Source organism: Odocoileus virginianus, chromosome 26, assembly GCF_023699985.2.
Source record: "Odocoileus virginianus isolate 20LAN1187 ecotype Illinois chromosome 26, Ovbor_1.2, whole genome shotgun sequence".
Taxonomy (NCBI): domain Eukaryota; kingdom Metazoa; phylum Chordata; class Mammalia; order Artiodactyla; family Cervidae; genus Odocoileus; species Odocoileus virginianus.
In genome coordinates, this window is record NC_069699.1 from 32,045,383 (window position 1) to 32,067,628 (window position 22,246).

Genomic DNA, 22,246 nt, shown 5'->3' on the forward strand with positions numbered 1-22,246 from the left:
CGGATGGCATAACCAATTGAATGGACGTGAGTTTGAGCAAACTCTGGGAGATGGTGAAGGACAGGAAAGCCTGGCATGCTGCATGGGGTCGCAAAGAATCAGACACAACTGAGCGACTGAACAACAATCCATGGAAAGTGGTTATCACAGTGCTGGGCACACTGTAACTATGAGAAATGCTAACTACTGTGGCTATTAATAACTACTAATAATTGTAGGAATAGAAACAATGTTAACGTGGTGAAAGGGTGCTGGGCAGAAAACCAAGGACCTGATTTGGGAGATGAAACACAATCTCTGAGACCTGGTTTCTCTGTGTTAGTGGGGATGACCAAGCCCTGTCTCCCTGAGCTGTATGTCACATGAATAAGAGGCTAAGGAATATATAATATACTGCTTAGCACAATGCCCACCCCAGCATATAACATCTATTCTACACACAATGTGTTTCTTACAAGAATTCAGGTGACAGTAAGTGCATAACTATTAAACTTATAAACTATAAACTCATAATTTAACATAACTTATAAATGAATTATTAAAATGTCAGGAAGGAAATAAACAGGTGCTGTGTTGACTGAGCAGGGAAGAGCGGAAAGTCCTACTTTAAAGAGGGGTGGACAGGGAAGGAAAGCCTCTCTGTGGTGACATGATCTAAGACCCAGGAAACGAGAAGGATCTGGACACCAAGCAAAAGAGCCGGAATGAGGACGGAAGGGATTTCTGCCAACCCCCCAGATCACTCCAGCCCCAGGCCCTCGGCACACAGCAGGCATCCAATCACAAAGCACAGAATGAATAACGACGGCACAACAAACTTAAAGGCCCTCGGGTAAGAAGCAGCGGCCTGGCAAGTCCAGACAGAATAGAGGGAGGCCAGAGGGGCCGCCGGGCAGGACGCGTAGCAGGCAGGCACTGCAGGGCAAGGTCAGTGAGGCAGGGGGGCCCAGATGACGTGGGGCCTGTCAACCACAGCTGAAACTCCGCATTTTACTCTTCTTTCAAAGAGCTGTCACTGGAGGCTTTTAGCAGAGAGTGTTAAGATCTATTTCTGTAAAAGATCATTCTGGCTGTCGTGAAGAGAGGATATTTTAGAAAAGCACAAATACCATCAGGGAGACCCTCGGAGAGGTCAATGCAGCAGTTCAGACAGGAGGTAAATTAGAGGCTTAAGTCCCAACAGTGGAGTTGGCGATGGACTGGATGATGACGGAGAGAACCATGGAGTTATCCTTAAGTTTCTACTTTGGCAAGGAACAGACATTTGTGCTATTTTACTGAGGAGGGGACATCTGGGAAGGAATAGGCTGGGGAAAAGGGGAATACAAACCAAGTGTTGTATTCTGAACTGCTTCCCCTGAGACACCTTGATAAGGATGTCACCAAAGATGTTGGTCATGTGAGGCTGTAACTCAGAGCAGGGGGTCCATGACAGAGCTCTCAATGTGCAAGTTATCCACACCGATATGGCATCCAAAGCCAAGAAACAAGGTAAAATAGCATGCTTTCGTCATTTGCTGGGTAATAGAACCATGTCATCTAACACACTTCTCTTCCTGTTGGGCTGCCAGAAAATTCCAAAGTCAACATAAACCTTAAAGGAAAATTATTTGTGTGGGGATTCTAGATACGATGACTGAGCTCCTTTACTTCCCCTTCTCTTTATGGTTTTTTTTTTTAAGTCTTTATTAAATTTCATACAGCACTGCTTCTGATTTATGTTCTGTTTTTTTGGCCACAAAAAAAACAGATCATGTGGGATCTTAGCTCGCCGACCAGAGATCAAACCTGCATCCCTTGTATTGGAAGGGGAAGTCTTAACCACTGGACCGCCAGGGAAGTCCATCTTTATGCTGTTTAGTCTCTCATCTAAATCGTTTTTGTAAGTACGTGTACTATTAAAAACAGAAAGAAAATCTAAGAAACGAGGTGGTGCAGTGATATGATTCAGGGAGTCAGAAGGGCGGACCCCCACTCTGCCTTTGGTGAGCGTCAGTCACAGACACCTGACCACGGCGCTACCTTGAGTGTGCACTTTTCTGACGGACTGCAAGCTCCTCAAGGGCATCAGTCACACCCCAGTCATCTCTGAACCGTTGTGAAAGGGCACAGTATCGAGCTCATAGGAGGCAGGCAATACATGTACACTAATGGCATCGGTCACTTTTTGATCCGTGGAAGGGGTTGGGGCCTTATGAGAACGCACCACGGCTCACCTCTAAGACGTTTTATACACAACGCAGTACACGATTAAACACCAGTCAGCAATACAGACAGATGTTAGACATGTGGGTATGTCTTCAGGGCCTGGGTTGGAAGACTTCAGGCAGGAGAAAAAAAACTCAGCTGGCTTTAAAAGATGTATTTGCATTTGATCTGTGAAAAGGCATTTCAGAGGTTAGCCAAAGAAAAAGGGCAGTAAGGAGGCTATTCTGGTTGGAAGGAAAGAAATGAAGGGAGGAAGAACCAAAACAAAAGAAGTATTGGGGAAGGGAGCTGTAAAAACCAATTAAGGACACAATGTGGATATCCTTGAGTGCCAACAACTTCATGTTCTAAAACATTACACATTCCTGGGAACTTCAAAAAATGTTTAAGGAAGATCACACAAATTCAGTGTGTAGAATAGATCAGTGTTAACTTAGTTCAGGCACAAGTTAGTAAGAATCTGATAAAAACAAAGGATACCACAGGTTCTAAAAAGTCTTAGCGAACACAACTTGGTGAGTGATACAGAAACCAAGAAGCAGATTTAATATGGGATTTGAGACTAAGGAGTCAGGAGAACAGCAGTACGATTAACAGAAATCAAGGAGATAGGAGGAAGTGATTTTAGAAGGTGATTCCATCAATTTTAGGCAGAATAAGTTTAAGGTGACAGTGGCTAGACCCTATCTCCAGATTCCCACTACTTTACAGCATAATGTGCACACAATCTACCAAAGTCCTTGCTGAGAAAAATCTTCCTGAGCAGTATTTCTCCCTAAACATAACAGAAAGAAACTACTGCATATAATGCAGTGTCTCCATGGCTGCAGAAGCAAGTTTCACTTGATAAAAATCATAAATACAAAAATAAAAGAATGCCAAAAATTACCTACTTTTACAAAGCACTGTGATATCACATTATATGTACGTTAAAAAAAAAAATATGAGAAGATGCTCAACATTATTTAGCCCTGAGAAAAATGCAAATCAAAACTGCAATGAGGGAACTTCCCTGGTGGTACAGGGGATAAGAATCCATCCAACGACACAGGGGACACAGACTCAATCCCTGGTCTGAGAAGATGACACACGCCAAGGAGCAAAGCCCGTACAACAGCTGAAGTCTGTGCACCCAGAGCCTGTGCTTCCACCGCAAGAGAAGACACCGCGATGAGAGGCCTTTGCATCGCAACGAGGAGGAGCCCCAAGCAGAGCGAAGTCCGCGCACCCAGCCCAACCTGCATAAACAAGAACTGCAAGGGGACTTCGCCACCAGCCCAGAGGGTAGGGCTCTGCACTTCCACTACAGGGGGCAGGGATTCCATCCCTAGTCAGGAAACTAAGAGCCCGCATGCAGAGCGGTGTGGCAAAAACAAAAGACAAACACAAACAAAAAACCTGCCATGAAGATACCAGTACACAGCTATCAGAAAAGCTAAACTTTAATAATAAGCAACGACATGGATGTAGAGCAACAGCAACTCTCATACATGATTAGAAAACGGGACAGCTCCTTTGGAAAACACTGCGACAGTTTCTTAATAACTTAAACTTACATTCTCCGTAAGATCCAGCAATCACACTTCTTGGTACTAAACCAAGAAAAACAAAAACATATGTCCATACAAAAATATCCTTATGCAAATATATATAGCAGCTTCATCCAAAATCATCAAAAACTGAAAACAACTCAAAAGTGTACCAACTAGTAACTGGCTAGGCAAACTATAGTATACGCACACAAGTTACACTCAGTGTCGACAAGGAGCAAACTACAAGTATGGGACCGAACAGAAATGAACCTCAAAAGCATCACATTAAATGAAAGAAGCCAGGCACAAAATACTCCACAGTGTGCGATTCTATTTATATGAGATTCTGGAAAAGAGAAACCTACAAATATTCTGTATCATGTTTAGGGTGGTACTCATTATTTGCCAAAACCTATAAAAATGTACACTTACAGAGGTTTCCTATATGAAGATTATACCTTAATACATCTGACTTGAAAAAAAAACCTTAGCATCTGAACACTGGTTCAAAAAAAAGTATTAAAGCCCAACATTGGCATCTATGATAACTCTGAAAAATTCTAGACATTTCTTAACTAGTTACCATACTACAAATGTCCTGAGAACTGAAAAGAAAGAAGCCCCATGCTTTTTCCCTCTTTGGGCCTCAAAACATTCCTGTGCAGAGACCGGGCCTGGGGAAGTCAGCGAGTGTGCAGAAGCTACGTGAATGCTGGTTACTGAGACACTACTAAAGTGAGTCTTGTTTTCAGGACAGCTGTTGCTTCGTTGTTCTTTTGTCACACACACAAAAAGAGAGCTGTTATGCTTATGGAATGTGACCTTCTCATTGGACAGCTGTTACATCACGCCTGGAAACACTGCCAGAGAAATTCATTTTCCCTGTGTGCCACACAGAAAACAGTAAAAGCAAAAACAAACTAAATAACCATGAAAGACCCCAAAACCTGCGTTAAACAAACTGCATTACTCCTTAAAAACCAGATCACTTATAAGAAGTATTTCTCAATACTAAATACTGAAGAGCTTATTTTTTGAGTAACGTTTTGTCTCATTTTATTATCCTTAGTGTATAACCTTAACAGACTATTTTTCAGACTCCAAATAACTGTTACTCTTCCAAAGACATTTTCTTTGAGTGTGCCATGATTATTAATACTCTACAATACTGAGTTATTCCTTCATTTTTTGTAATATCAAGTGCCTACCTAGGAACTTTGCCATTTTACAGTTTGGTCAAATTCTAAATCATTTTCATTTGCACAAGGGCTTTCAAATTTTTTTGATCATTATCCACAGTGAGAAATACATTTCACATTGCAACCCAGTTCACAGATGTGTGCATATATGTGCACACAATTCAGTTTGACAAAATAAGACTTATTAACCTTACCTCAAGATGCTATTATTTTCTTTTTATTGTTATCTTTAAAATGCTGGCAAACAACCACACAAGTCACAGCATGGCCCACAACTTTCAGAATCACTGCACCAGAAGATGAAAAACAAATACAACATCTCTTCGTGTTTTGAATAATGGCTTTCACACATTCATTTAGTTGGGTTTTTTTTTTTTTTCAATCTATGCGTGACATTCCTCACGGCTGACTCCCTACACTCTGCTCCTGCTCAGGCTTAGTGAGGGTTCCTGAGCCTGGAGAGCAGGGAAGATGGAAGGGACCTGAGGAAGACAGGGCCCCCGCTGCTCCCACTCTGGCCCACTGCTAGATGTGGGGGTGGGGGGAGGTCCTGGCCTTCTAGGCCTATAAGTACCCACAGCCTGGCTCTCCTTCCTTTTCCATTTACCCTCACTGTTATTCCTTAACTTCTACACGCACACAGCGAACTGAAATATAATTCAACTGGGTAGAAAAAGAGCTTCAACACACAGGAAAGTAAAGTTTTTCCCAAACATCTCAGGATTTCAGTTATGCCTACCATATGCTTCTTCCCCATATACCACAGATACCTAAACAAGTTCAAAACAAGTTTACTGGCATGTAAATTCCACTCACAAAATGAATCCAACTAATGATTTTGAGTTTTTAAATCAATAATCAATATTATATTCCAGTATTCCATGCTGAAACTAGTGGGTATTTATTATAATTAGACAGCAATTTTAAATGAAGATCAGGAAACTTACTTTTAAGGACTCCCACAAGGGAAACTGGACCAATGAGAAAGGAATCTGCAGAGAAAAAAAGGAAAACCAAATAAATTAGGCCAGAAAGATCAGTTTGCTTAGCATGACCATATGAACTTATAATTATTATTCAGAAACATTATTTCATTTTAACTTTATGTACATAAAAAATTACCATTAAACAAATTTTTAAGTAAAGAATTAAACAGTAACTGCTTGTAGAATCTACTGACTTTTTAAGCACAAGGGATATAAAATGATGCTGTGATGCCCTCTTAAAACTGAAATAGGAGTGCAGTATGCAGAGTCTGGCAACTGAAAAAAAATGAGAAAATAAATACTTTCCATCACAAGTAATAAAGCTTTAAGGACGTGACATTTTTCTGCTTTAGAATTTTAGCTGTCTGCAGGCCAGGTGTCAGGGTTGATGAGAGAAACTGGGAGGGGGTAAGAGAAAGAAGTTGAGGCAGGACAGGAGGAGGAGTGGAGAAGAGAAGGGGAGAGCAGGAAAGAAGAAAGGGAAGAGAGGAAAAGAGGAGGAGGGAGAAAAAAGGGATGGAGGGGGCGGAAGGAAGAAAAACAGAGGGGTGAGGCAGGTGGATGGAGGGACAGAGCAGGAGAGAGGGAAGAGGAGGCAGGCAGAGCCGCTGGCAGGGGGAAGCTGAGAAGAGGGATCCAGGGCCAGAGCCCAGCGTGGGAAGGAAGCAACGCTTCTCTGTGCTGGATGAGTGAGGGCCCTGAGCAGACAGGAGCAGAGGTGGCCTGAGAGCCTGATTTAGTCTCAAGCTTCGTCAGGGACAAGAGTCATCTCTAGCATGAAGACAATCAATGCACTTAAAGATTTACAATCAGATGTGTATTGATAAGCTAGAATTGTTACCAAGCACGTTTCACATGCCAGGAACTGTGTCTATCAGCACTTCACAGTTCTTTTTCACTGAATCTTCACAACAACCCAGTGAGACAGGTATCATTACCATCCCCATTTTATAGATGAGGGATGGAGCTTCAGAGAAGCTGTTTAACTTGCCTAAAGATAAAGAGTTAAGAAGTAAGAAGCCTAGACCATCTGACTACTAGACTACCTAAGACACCTAAACTGGATTTATCTGCATATAAATTCACCCCCAGTATAATCCATGTGCTTTTAACTAAATCTTCTAAAATTCTAAAAAAAAGGACCCTACCTTCATATTTCCTAAGATAAAAATACCTGAACTTCAGGGGACCCTACCCAGTAGCCTAGATAATCTCCATGCACTGTGCACTGGTCCCGAGAAAGAGACGATTTTGCTCAAGCAGACTATGGCCCCAGAATTGCTGCTCTGTACCCAGGTCAGCTGTCAGTGAAGAGTAAATGTGGACTCTGACCAGTAACAACAGGCACAGGGGTGTGTGTGCGTGTGTGGGTGTGTGTGTAGACCACAATGTTGAAGAGATTAATGAGTATTTATCTTCCAGTGAATTAAGAGTGTTAACTTATTTCTAAAATATTTATATTTAATCAGAAATTAAGAGTCTAGCATCAGCTTCTTCCTCTGCTTGAAGAAATAGTGGCCCTGGGACAAGTGTCCACAGAAAGAAACTGGGCCTTCCATTCAGGCAGGAAATGGCAGTGAGGAAAAAAATAAAAATAAAAAAGCCTATGTCACCAAACTAGTTTAAGCTGACAACCTAAGAGTCTCAGAGAAGTCTGTCATCTTCATAATTAAGCAGCACCCCATCCTGTACATCAGAGTACCATAACAGCAGATAAATTTAGTTGAGTTTCTGTTACCAAAACATGAAAGCATCTGACACTGTCCATTCTGACAGTAGAGTGCTATATTATCAATTATCAAAACCAAAAAAAACTGACTGTAGTTTTCTTTTTCTTTTTTTGGCTGTACCGCACACTTGCGGGATCTCAGTTCCCCAACCAGGGATCAAACCTGGGCCCCCTGCAGTGGAAGTGTTGAGTCCAAACCACTGGACTACCATTTTAAAAAATTTATAACATGTAACAAAATGCCAAAGAGGACTAACAGTTAGTGGGATTATTGTTTTTGTTCAGTCGCTAAGTCTTGTCTGATTCTGTGACCCCCATGAACTGCAGCATACCAGGCTTCTCTGTCCATCACTGTCTCTCAGAGCTTGCTCACACTCATGTCCATTGAGTCCGTGATGCCATCCAATCACCTCATTCTCTGTTGCCCTTTCTCATGAATGGCAAACCACTTCAGTATTCTTGCCTTGAGAACCCCATGAACAGTATGAAAAGTGGGATTACAGATGATTTTAATTTTCTTCTTTGTGTTGTCTCCTACCAAATGTAAATATATTACACTTTAATAAGAATATACATATGTCACAGTTATAAGATGAAAAACACCTTATAACTTATTGTAATGGTCCATGCTAGCTTTCCTCACTTCTTGATTAAAATTAACCCATAAAACTGCACTGTATGTTATTGGCACTTTTTTGATACTTAATAAATAATACCAGATTTTGAATACTATAGATGGACATTTTGCCCATTTTTCTCTATTAAGAGTTATTCATTACTTTGTTACTTCAATTTAAACAAATAATTTTGAAATCACACATTTGAAATGGCCAAAACTATTCCATAGAGTATTTATTTCAAAAAGTCAGCCGACAGTAAATCCCAACTTTACTCTAAAACAAGATTAACTGACAGTCTCAGGTAATTAAATGTGCTATAAATGCTTGAATAATTAAATGTATTTTTGACTTCTGGTAACGAAATATTCTTCATAAGATAAACTCGTGATGTGTGAAAATGTTTCAAACATTCTTCAAGTCAAATTCATATTGAATGTGTCTTGTCATTTACAATATGAAGAAATAATGAAAATGTGTTCCACACATGTTACAGTAGTACTGCCAGCAAATATGGCTCCCCAGCTAAAACAAACACTCCCAACTACTACAGAAAATGGGCCAGTCAGAAAGCAAGTTCCCTCCCCAGGTCTGGTTTGTAGTTTCAAAACAATGATGTTTCTTCAAAACATGGAATCTTAAACCCTAAACAGATGTAAGCTGTTATTCTAAAATGTTTTATAGATGAAGAAAATGAATAGCTGCACTCAGAGGTCTTGTATTCCAAAACACAACATACCCATTTTATTGCACCAAAAGTTACAAAAATGGCTCACTGTTGTGACCTTTTTAATGACTCCATTTAAGATGTTTTGTTTGAATAAGGCTGCTAAGACCCAGGGCACTAATAAGTGAGCAGCAGTAAACCCAACTACCATCAAAGAGGCAGATGTAGAGGAGGGAGAACCTGCTAGAATTCACCATGGATTCCACTGGTAATAAACACAGCAATAATTCTACACAAGAGTGCATATAAGGATTCCACATGAAGCAGAGAAAGTGAAAGCTGAGTGGTAAACAGGGGAAGTGTTGGGCATTACTAATGAAATAAAGAAGGTACAAAAATTATATAATCGGCACACTTTACCTATTACCAAGTGCTTCTACTAGAATTATCTTTGAAGCCAATCAGTGCTGACAATCCTGTGATCTTAAATGCCTATAACCCTATAGTCCTTGATCAAATAATGTGACTTACAATATAACTGAAGGGATATGAAGATATGATTTCTAAAGTCTCATTTGCTCTAGAATTCTATGTCTCAATAATCTTCCAAATTATTAACAGAATACCAACATGTTAAAAAAAAAAAAAAAAAAAAGACTTGATTGTAAGCTGCAAACAAGTGACCCAAAGGAAGTCTCCTTTCTGCTGCAAGACAGTGTCCAAATTTCTGTGTTTGATTTCAGGTTTTCCATTCTAGTGTTGCAAAGATAACAAGGCCAGATCTTTTGTTACATATTCTGGTTTTTTCCACTCAAGCCCAGTGGTAACCAAGGACAACTGAATTTGAAGACCAGAAAGTATTTTTCCCCAAAGTGACTACTATTCTTTTATAAAAAAAAGAGAGAGACTCATTCAAATCTGGTCTGCTAGCATTTGACATACCAGAAAAGAATTCTAATAATACATATTGATTTTTTTAACTTAGCAACTATAATTCACTTACACACAACTATATATAGAGAACAGAATGTATACCTAGTAAAGGAAATTAACCTAAAAGTAGAAAAAATTTAAAGTGACTCACCCCACAGGTCTATAAACCATACTAAAATTCTGGAAGTATCTTTCCAAATACAGCACTAAGTGGACCCAAGAGTAACAAAATCTAAATTAGGGGAGGAGATGACGGTAAGCAGTTTGATTCTCAAGTAAAAGTTAATCTCAAAGGCAAAAGCACTAAGAGTATTAAAACTTGTACAAATATATAGTAAGCAAATCAGTGCGGTAGTATACAGACAATGGAACAGAATGAAGAGTCCAGAATTAAGCCCTTGCCTATATGTTCAAATGATCTCTAACAATAATGCCAACAACATTCAATGGGGAAAGGACAACTTCCTCAAAGACTTCCCTGGTGGATCAGTGGTAAAGGGTCTGCCTGAAATGAAGGAGATACAAGAGACATGTGTTTGATCCCTAGGCCAGGAAGGTCCCCTGGAGTAGAAAATGGCAAGTCCTTCAACTATTCTTACCTGGGAAACCCCCATGGACAGAGGAGCCTGGTGGGCTACAGTCCATGGGGCCGCAAAGGGGTTGCAAAGAGTTGGACACAACTGAGCGTGTGTGCGCACACACACTGTCAGGAAAACGGATATACACATACAAAGGAATCAAGTTTGAGCCTTACATTATACCGCATACAAAAAGGAGCTCAAAATGAATCAAAGGAAAAAAAAAAGAATAAAAGATCTAAAGGTAGGACCTAAAACCATAAAACTCCTAGAAGAAAAAAGGGAAAAACCTTCATGATATTAGCTTTGGCAATTATTTCTTGACTATTACACCAATTCACAGGTAACAAAAGTAAAATTAGACAAACCAGACAAAACTAGACAAACAACTACATTAAAATTTCAAACTTTGCATCAAAGGACAAAATCAACAGCTTGAAAAGGCAACCTATGGAATGGGAGGAAATATTTTCAAATCATCAATCTAATAACAGGTTAATATTCAGAATACATAAACAATTTCTACAATTCAACAGTAACCAAAACATCCTATTTTTCAAATGGACAAAGGATTTGACTAGACATTTCTCCAAAAAGATATACAAACAGCCAACAAGCATATGAAAAGATGTTCGACATTACTAGTCATTTGGGAAATGAAAATCAAAAGCAAAGTATCATTCATTATGAAACTACTATGAAACAAAGAGGGAACAAGAGAGAGAGAAAGAGGGAAGGAAGGAAGCAAGTGTGGACAAGGATATGGGGAAACTGGAATCCACAAGCTGTACTGATGGGACTGTAAAATGGTGCAGTCACTTCGATAACAGTATGGTAGTTCATGAAAAGACTAACAATAATATTACCAAATGATTCAGCAAGCCTACTTCTGGGGATAAACACTAAAGAACTGAAAGCAAAGTCTTAGAAAGAGATATGTACATTTATATTCACAGTAGCATTATTCAAAATAGCAAAAAGCTGGAAGCAACCCAAGTGCCCACTTGCAGACAAAAGGATACCCAGAATACGGTATATACATAACAACAAAATACTACTCAGCCTTAAAAAGAAGGTAATTCTGACATGCTACAGAACAGATGAAACTGGAAGACATTATGGTAAGTAAAAGCCAGTCAGAAGGAGACAAATATTGGAGGATCCCACTTACATGAGGTGACTAACATAGTCAAATTCACAGACAGACCAAGTAGAATGGTGGCTGCCAGGGGTGGAGGAGGGGGTGACTGGGATAAGATGGAAAAGGGGAGTTGCTGTTTAATGATTATTAAAGAAGTTAAAGAGTTTCAGGTTTGCAAAATGAAATGTTTTGAAGACAACTGCAAAACTATGTGAAAACAGTACAACTGAATTGTACACTTCAAAATGGTTAAAATGACATGTATGTGTATTTTATTACAATGTTAACATATGTCAAATTTTTTAAACAATACTGTTACTAAAAAGACAAGTCACAGAATGAAAGAAAATATTCACAAAACACATACCTTAAAAAGAACTTCTATTCAGAATAAAGAACTTTAACAACACAAAGAAAACATAGACAACAAAGAAAAATAACCCAATTTTTTTTAAATGCACAAAGACTTCAATTTCACAAAGAAAGTTATACAATTCACTAATATAAGCACAGGAAAGATGGTCAACATCATTAGTCATCAAGGAAGCATTAATCAAAGCATACTGAGAAAACAATGCAGTGTTTGCCCCCACTAATGTTACATACACAACTTGGAAATTCCAACTTGGAAATTCCACTCTTAGGTAGAGCCAAAACCAGGGACTTAAACAGATATGTGTACAACAAGCTTCACTGCAGCAATATTGACAATAACCAAATAACCCTAATGTTCATCAACAAATAAATCAATAAATAAAATGTGATATATCCATATAATGGAATATTATTCCATCATAAAAAGGAACGAAGTTCTGATACACAAATGCTACAATACAGATGAACCCTGAAAACATTATGCGGAGTGAAGTAAGTCAGACACAACGGACAAATACTATATGATTCCATTTATATGAAACAGCTAGACTATGCAAACTTAGAGAGACAAAAACTAGTTTAAAGGTTATGGGACTCAGGAAAGAGAACAACAGGGTGAGCTCAGTCATGTCTGACTCTCTGCGACCCCATGGACTGTAGCCCACCAGGCTCCTCTGTCCATGGGATTTCCCAGGCAAGAATACTGGCATGGGTTGCCATTCCATTCTCCAGGGGATCTTCCCAACCCAGGGTTGGAACCCACGTCTCTTGCATCTCCTGCACTGACAGGCAGCTTCTCTACCACTGCGCCACCTGGGAGAGTGGGGAGTTGTTGCTTCGTGAGTCCAGTGTTTCTGTTCAGTGATGAAAACGTTGGGGAGTAGACTGCAGTGATGACTGCACCATGTCATCAATTACACTGAAGCGTATACTTAAAAGTGGTTAAACTGGCAAATTTCATGTGATACCTATTTTACCACAATTTAAAAACTGTTTTTTAAAAAGCACACACTGAGGTGCCATTATACAACCATTAGAACGGCTGAGATTAAAAAGGCTGACAAAACCAAATAAAGGTAAGGATTGTGCAGCAACCACAGCTCTCATGTTTTGCCTGTGGGAACTTAAGATGGGACAGTCCCTTTCAAAAGGAGTTTGCTCAGCTTTTATTTGATCCAGAAATTCCACTCCGTTATTTATTCTAGAGCAGTAACAATATATGCCTGTGATAAGATTGGTATATGTATGTCAAAGTAGCCTTAACCATAATAGGTAATGACCATCAACAGAAAAAAAGACATATATACTGTGGTATATTCATACAATGAAATATTAGCAATAAAGTGGAAAGAACTACCAATACATGCTGTAACACTGATGACTCTCACCTATGCTACCCTGAGGAAAAGAAGCCAGACACACAAAAAGGATTTATACTGCAAGACTCTATTTACAGAAAGTTCTAGGGAAAGGGAAAACTAACCTGATGGGCCGAGTAACTGGTATGGGATATCAGAAAACATTCTAGAGATACGGAAATATTCAATATCATAATAGGGTGTGGATTACGAATATATCCTCTCTTGAAAAGTGTGTATCTATGATGTGTGCATTTCAACATATACAAATGCTATCTACAAATACACTATGAAAAATACAATAGCAGTGAAGAGTGGGTTGAGGTAAGAGATGAATAAAAATGACATATTACTGCTAACTGTCAAAGCCTGATGATGAGCACTTCGGATTCATTATACTATTTCTTTACCTTACCTATGACTTAAGTTTTTATTAAGTGAAAAAAAAAAAAACTGTAAAAGTGAAGCACAATTGTTGTCTAGTCGCTAAGTCGTGTCTGACTCTTGCAACCCTGTGGGACTGTAAGCCCACCGGGTTCCTCTGTCTGTGGGATTTTCCAGGCAGGAATACTGGAGTGGGTTGCCATTTCCTTCTTCAGGGGACCTTCCCGGCCCAGGGATCAAACCCACGTCTCCTGCAGTGGCAGGCGGATTCTCTACCACAGAACCAGCACAGAAGCACAAAGGAGGATTAGCTTCTCATTAGCAGAATCCGTGTACTAGGATTAGAGCAGCCCAGAGCTAACAGCTGAACCCGGCTTCCCACCTCCAGTTAAACCGAAGTTAAGTGACATTAACAGTTTGGGATGTAGCTTCTCATTTATCTCAACGTAGTGTTTTTGTCCCCTCAATTAAACAGTAGTATACATATAGTTCCAAAATTTAGATTCTTCCCTAAACAATGTCTCCATGGAGATATCTCCATGATTATCATTTCGGATCAATGCATAGTATTTTATAATATTTAACTGTCCCATAATAGTTGATGTCCAATTACTTCCCTCAAAAGATACTATTTTGTTTAATCATTCATTTCTGATACACAGGAGATTCTAGATATATCATACAGATTGTTAATATATAATTTCTGAACATATCTAATAACAACGTGGAAGGCTAAGGTCCAACATTAACCATTCATCAACATACTCACCTTTATAAATGCCTAGTGTTAACATTCAGGAAAATCAGAGCACAAAGATATCTTCCATGAGCTATCATTTAATAAGTCAATCAAAAGGAAAGCAACATTACCACACTGGCTTTCATGTATCCAGTGAATAATTCTAATATAACAGTCAGCACTAACTGACTCTGAGCAAATGTTCAACATTTGCATTAAGATTTAATCCTGCTTCCAGTGATCTATAAACAACTACTTATGCAGTGGAATTATGGCATCAAGAATTACCAATATATGTCTGATTTATGGAATGTAAATGTAAGATCACAAGTAGAACTAGCTGTAACCAATCTTAAAAAAAAAAAACTATGTTAGTTGAGACTCTTAAATAAAGTTAGAAATATTTTTTAAAGTTTTCCATTTATTTTTAAGAAAGTTAAATAAAATCCATCTTTATATAAATATATACATATAGGGGCTTCCATGGTGGATCAATGGTAAAGAATCTGCCTGCCAATGCCTGACACTGGTCGATCCCTGATCCATGATGATCCGTGTACTGAGGGGCAACTGAGCCCTTGCCACAACTCTTGAGCCTGTGCCCTAGAGCCCAGGAGCCGCAACCACTGAGGCCACAGGCCACCGCTGCTGAGGCCTGCAGGCTCTAGCGCCCGTGCTGTGCAGGAGGAGAAGCCACTGCAATGAGGAGCGTGTGCACTGCAGCTCGAATAGTCCCCGCTTACCACAACTGGAGAAAAGCACGTGCAGCAACAGACTCAACACATCCCAAACCCATCAATACACACACACACACACACACGGACTCCTTTCCATTCATTTTCACTGACTTCTTTAAAGAACTGCAGATCACCCCGCAAGTCTTCAGGCTAATCACTCAGCTACTAGAACAACGCTCGGTAATGAAACCTGAAATTTTGAGTATAAAAAGCAAAGGATGTTCATTTTCAGTTCTTCACGGAGTCATTCCCAACACGTTAGGCAGTGTTGATGTAAGGCTTCTAAGAAAACAGCCAGAGAGCAGTTGAGGGAGGTGCCTGAGACTCAGAATTTCAAAATCAGAATTCCTGTCAAGATGTGAGAACTCTGGCACAGGGTCAGCAAACAGATGTTCTCAGTTAGCATTTGCATGCAACTTTAATCCCTTACAAAATATAATCAGGTTGTTCTTGAGATGTTTTTCTGTGGCTGAGAATGGTTTTACCAAGAAGGGTTTGGCTGTCTCTCCCACCTACCACTCCCTCCTTCTCATCCAGCAGCCCATCTTGCTCTTGACTCAGAAAGCAAGGAAAAATGAGTAACCAATCCCTCAAGAAGTTCTGTAATAGAGAGTATATTATTTAACTTACTATATCACCAACTGTCCTTGGTAACTAAGGCACATACTTATTTATCTGGGTTTTGCTCCTTTCTGAAGCAACTTGGTTTTTGGTAATAAAGATGTTGTAATCAATGGCTTCCCAAATTCTCAGAAACAAAAATTAGATTAATACAATTTAAAAGACCAACCAGGAGCAATAAACACCTCACCTAATATTCAAAACATTTGTATGTGTGTGTGGGTTAAGTCACTTTAGCCGTATCCGACTCTCTGCCACACTATGGACCACAGCCCACCAGTCTCCTCTGTCCATGGGATTTCCCAGGCAAGAATAATGGAGTGGCTTGCCATTTTCTTCTCCAGGGGATCTTCCCGACCCAGGGATCAAACACATGCTTCTTGCGTCTCCTGCACTGACAGGCGGTTTCGTCACCACTACTGCATAGGTACATCCTTTGGGTAGGCAAAACTACAACTTGAAAAGAATTATGAAAAATAAAGACAGGTTTGTACAGTGGTTAGGCTGTGCAGGGAGCTCCCTCCACCTCTCCCTCCCACTTCCTTCTTTCCTCTCCCAGCAACTCCCTCAACCTCGCCAAAGTAATCCAATGATCGTAAAAGCAAACTCAAAAGCAGTCCCATTACCATGAAATGACAATATTACCATAAAATGACTTATGCTGGAGCCTCAGCGTAAGTAGGGCGCTGACTAGGCTGCAGTGTGGTCAGAAGGAAGAGAGGCTGGAGCAGCAGAAGGAAAGAGGGCGGGAAGCTTGAAACGGGCAGGAAGGCAGAGGTGTCCACTTACCTCTCGTTATCTCCCACTGCCTGGCCTGACAGTGCTCACTAACTACTTATTATGTAAGTGAACAGAAGAAAGGCAAAGGAATGGAAGAAGAGAAGGCAGGAAATAAGGCTAGTGGTAGGATAACAGTAGAACTCACGTGTTCTGGTTCATAGTCCAATGAATACTCTTTTCATTCATTGACAATTAACTTAAAAGTATTCGTTACAACAATGTTTTGAGAGCTGAATAATGAGAAAAAAGTGAGTATCAATTAAGCACAAAAGCTAAAAGAATAAAAACAGATCCCATTCATTCTATTTGTTACTTAAGTCAAAAAGATGAAATATGCACGTACACACACACACTGTACACACACATCCCAGGAAACAAAAACTTTTGAAAGCCACTCTATGAATGCTTCTCCACTTATCTCTTATCATTCCATTTATGATAGTAGAAAACAGCATTAAAGCCCAGGTGTTGAGAACTATAAATAATCTACTTTGTACAACTGAAAAGAAGCTATGCTTCCAGAAGAATAATCCGGGGTAGAATTTAAGGTATTAGATAAATCAATGTAATAAACTACCAGAAGACACTGCCCGGATTTACTGGTTACCTTTTCTCCCAGTTTGGTTACACAGGTTGGGTCCTAGTATATAATTCGTGAATCCTCTACCATAGCTATTTAGTGTTTAACTATAATTACAACACCAGCTTATGCTTATCAGTCAGGTAAAAGATCAGGAGAAAGAAAATACATTTTAGGGTCTGAAATAGACTTTTTTAAAGATGGAAAAAAACTTATCTAATAAAAAAAAAGGAACAAAAAAATTAAACCAGATTTTATCGGTAGGCCTTGCTTCAGTATCAAAACAATCCTCAGACCTCAGAGGCACATTATGCATTGCTTTTCCTAGTCACATGACGTGTCAGCTGCAGGGTGGCTATGGCCGCCCCCAGGCTGGGGCTTCTGCTCCATGTCTTCTCACAGTTCAGTTGCTCAGTCGTGTCTGACTCTTTGCAACCCCATGGACTGAAGCACTCCAGGCTTCCCTGTCCATCACCAACTCCTGGAGCTTGCTCAAACTCACGTCCATTGAGTCGGTGATGCCATCCAACCATCTCATCCTCTGTCATCCCCTTCTCCTCCTGCCTTCGATCTTTCCCAGCATCAGGGTCTTTCCCAATGAGTCAGTTCTTCATATCAGGTGGCCAAAGTATTGGAGCTTCAGCTTCAGCATCAGTCCTTCCAATGAATATTCGGGACTGATTTCCTTTAGGATGGACTGGTTTGATCTCCTTGCAGTCCAAGGGACTCTGAAGAGTCTTCTCCAACACCACAGTTCAAAAGCATCAATTCTTCAGCACTCAGCTTTCTTTAGGGTCCAACTCTCACATCCATACAGGACTACCGGAAAAACCATAGCTTTGACTCCAAGACACAATCAGAAGGAACAGACCTTACCTAAGACATGCCATTCTCAAGGCAAAAGGCAGAAGCTAGAGGCCTGACAGAAACTTGTTACGCCTCTTGTAGCTTTGTTCAGAAATAGAACACTGTCACTTTCACATACATTCACTGACCAAGCTAAGTCATGACGCCAAACATGACTATGGGGCAGGGAGGCACTGCAAATCACTTAACCACGGGCAGCAAAGCATAACAGATCATCTTACTGAGAAAGACGCAGAACTGAGAACTATGATATAATTTATCCCACAGAGCTTCCAACTTGCATGCCGAATGCTTTCCTCCCCATTATTGGTAAGTCTGAGCAAAAGTGCATACTCACAGCCATTAAGGGAAAGAAAAAATGAACAATCCAGGCTTGAAGAGGATTCTGAGAATATGACGACATGAACTCAGTCCCCTTTACCCCCATTCTATTTTCAATCTATCTGCTGCAACAACAGGCATAGGCCTGGAGCCTGCAGACACCTAGATGAAATTGAGGGCTTGGATCCCTCCGAGGGTAGAGGAGGAAACTAGAAAATGTTGTTTGTTTTTTTTTTCTTCCCTCCGAGCAGAGCCTAGTGCCTGGGGACCAGCCTCTTGGAACAAGCCTGGAACAAAGATTATAAATTAACACTACTAGAAAAAGCCCAGTCCATGGAGATCTGATGACCCTGGGACAGGAGGAAGGCATGTCTCCCTGATAAGTAGAGGCCAAGACCAGAACTAGACCCTGATGAGCTTTCAAGGAAGATATGACCACATATAAGCAGGCTGAGCATCCGAAAAGATAGTGATTGGTCAGGACAAAGGGGACAAACCCACAACTAAACAGAGCTGCTTGAAGTGAGAGAGGCCAATATGGGTCAGAAAAATAATTTTGGAACTTAGGGAGATTTAATCACAGCATAGGGCAGTCTTCCTGCATCTAAAAACAAGTTTCCAAATAAAACATACAGTCTATAAACTAAAGGAAAGAATGAACTGTGGCAAAGGTCCAAATTTGTGGTCTGGAAAGTCAAATGGAAAAAATAGCTCAAAGTAGCAAAATAGAAATCATGATAGAAAAGACAAGAGATCTGGAAGATAGATTTAATGAGAAGAACAGCAGTTCTAGCAGAAGAAATACGAACAGACAGAGAAGAGACAATTAACAATACATAACAGAAGAAAATTTGCTGAGACCAAAAAAAGACCTTAATCTTCAGATTCAGAGAGCTCACTTTACCCTAGACACAAATCTAGACATAACTATGTAAATTTCTGAACTATTTCAGCATTTTAAGAAAGGAAAAAAAATTGAAGCTTCCAGGTAACAAGACCTTAGAGAGAAGAGAATTCAGAGACATCTGACTTCTCATGTGCAATGTAGGAAGCTATAGCAATAACTTTAACAGACTACTGAAAGGAAAACAGTGATGCCTAAACACCACGTCTAGCAGGTAAAACAGATGGGTGGATACTCAGAAAATGTACCACCCATCAGCCTCATATAGAAAAATATCTGTGAAAGAATTCTGACTGAAGAATAAATGGATTAGAACAAAGACCCTCTAAGCGAGGACATCAGAAAGAGCAAGAAAACACTTTGTTCTTGCACTTGCTTCCTCTCCCTATATCCAGTTTCATGCATCTGTATCAACTCCGCTGACTCTACTAACCATAAGAAAGACAAACGTTGCAAAGGACAATTGTAAATTTAATCCTAGGAAGCTATCAATTATAAGGCACATTTTAATTTCAAAGGTGCTAAAAAAAAAAAAAAACTTCCTTTTTAGAATTATGAAATATGAAAGTTTTATATACAGTTGAGTCCAAGTTAGTAATTATTAACTGTCTGGCATCATGTAATAAATTCTAGATCCGAATTCTTTTTTTTTTTTTTTAATTTTTATTAGTTGGAGGCTAATTACTTTACATCATTACAGTAGTTTTTGTTATACATTGATATGAATTAGCCATGGATTTACATGTACTTCCCATCCCAGTCCCCCCTCCCACCTCCCTCTCCACCCGATCCCTCTGGGTCTTCCCAGTGCACCAGGCCCGAGCACTTGTCTCATGTACCCAACCTGAGCTGGTTATCCGTTTCACCCTAGATAATATACATGTTTCAATGCTGTTCTCCTGAAACATCCCACCCTCGCCTTCTCCCAGAGTCCACAAGTCTGTTCCATACATCTGAGTCTCTTTTTCTGTTTTGCATATAGGGTTATCGTTACCATCTTTCTAAATTCCATATATATGTGTTAGTATACTGTAATGGTCTTTATCTTTCTGGCTTACTTCGCTCTGTATAATGGGCTCCAGTTTCATCCATCTCATTAGAACTGATTCAAATGAATTCTTTTTAATGGCTGAGTAATATTCCATGGTGTATATGTACCACAGCTTCCTCATCCATTCGTCTGCTGATGGGCATCTGGGTTGCTTCCATGTCCTGGCTATTATAAACAGTGCTGCGATGAACATTGGGGTGCACGTGTCTCTTTCAGATCTGGTTTCCTTGGTGTGTATGCCCAGAAGTGGGATTGCTGGGTCATACGGCAGTTCTATTTCCAGCTTTTTAAGAAATCTCCACACTGTTTTCCATAGTGGCTGTACTAATTTGCATTCCCACCAACAGTGTAAGAGGGTTCCCTTTTCTCCACACCCTCTCCAGCATTTATTGCTTGTAGACTTTTGGATAGCAGCCATCCTGACTGGCGTATAATGGTACCTCATTGTGGTTTTGATTTGCATTTCTCTGATAATGAGTGATGTTGAGCATCTTTTCATGTGTTTGTTAGCCATCTGTATGTCTTCCTTGGAGAAATGTCTGTTGAGTTCTTTGGCCCATTTTTTGATTGGGTCATTTATTTTTCTGGAGTTGAGCTGGTCATACTGAAGTCAAGTTGCGGGGGAGAAATTACTGGTGTCTTACGTTCAAATAAGGGTAAGTAAATATTTCTAATGATGAGTACAGAAAAGGTAATTACTCATGGGATGGAAATGTGTAGGACAATTTTTAAACAAGAACCAGCACCAAAAAAAGAAAAGTGTAAAATAACTTGATCAAACCAGCAAAAAATAAAAAGGAAATAAAGAAACCAAAAGTTAAAATATATAACTAAGCAAGTTAAAAGAAAAATTATTTATACAACAGGTGAAAAAATAAAATTATTACATTATAAGACCCAGTTATATTCTGTTAAAAGTAAAATCACAAAAAAACACTTAAAAGGACAGGCACAGAAGTTAGGTTTAGAAGGTTAAAATGACTAAATGATATGTTTTTAAGTGTCACTGCTGCTAAGTCGCTTCAGTCGTGTCCGACTCTGTGCAACCCCATAGATGGCAGTCCACCAGGCTCCGCCGTCCCTGGGATTCTCCAGGCAAGAATACTGGAGTGGGTTGCCATTTCCTTCTCCATTAAGTGTCATTATGTAATGATAAAAGCCAGGATATATGAACAGGCCATGTCATAAACCTATACCCAACCAAAACCTTAGCAATTACATGAATAAAAAACTGAAACTAGATAATACTGTCATCAGCCAAGAGTATTAGTCAACATTCCTTAAAGGTTGTGAACAGAGTAAAACAAAAAAATAAAATAACCGGTAGGAACACAAGAAAAAGAGGAGAGCAAAGGAGAAGGAAAAAGAATCTTTCCTACTCTCACGCCATAGAAAACCCAAGAGTCACCGAGAAACTTACCAAGTCAATACCTATTAAAACTGTTTTATCCATAAGCTCCTAAAAAGAAAAAAAGGGGGTGGGGGTGGTGACCATTCACAATAGTAACAAAACCTACGGATAAATTCAAGAGGTAAATGAGGACTTCCCTGGTGGGGCAGTAGACAGGAATCTGCCTAGCAACGCAGGACGCACAGGTTCAATCCCTGGTCTGAGCAGATCCCACAAACCAGAAGCAGCCAGGCCCGTGGGGCAGCCAGGCCCACGTGCCACAACCACTGGGCCTGTGTGCTGGGGCTGCTGAAGCCCTCTCACCTCGAGCCTATGCTCCACAACAGGGGAGGCCACCGCGATGAGAAACCCACTCACTGCAACAAGGAGAAGGCCCCATTCGCTACAACTAGAGAAAGTCTGTACAAAGCAACAAACACACAGCATAGCCAAAAAACTGATCTATAATTATGAACAGAACTACAGAATAATTAGTGAAAGACATCAAATAAGGTCTGGAAAAAATGTAGAAACCATACTGCATTCTTC

General features: G+C 39.9%; 1 protein-coding gene across 4 annotated transcripts in view; it reads right to left on the reverse strand.

Moving 5' to 3' along the window:
- The window catches only part of SLC25A26 (solute carrier family 25 member 26), a 151,202-nt gene that overhangs the window by 33,342 nt on the left and 95,614 nt on the right, over window positions 1–22,246 (reverse strand). For all 4 annotated transcript variants that reach the window (XM_020896555.2, XM_070455710.1, XM_070455711.1 and 1 more), the window contains one exon: window positions 5,887–5,931. In XM_020896555.2, coding sequence (XP_020752214.2) covers window positions 5,887–5,931 — 45 coding nt within the window. The remainder of the gene's footprint in view (window positions 1–5,886; window positions 5,932–22,246) is intronic.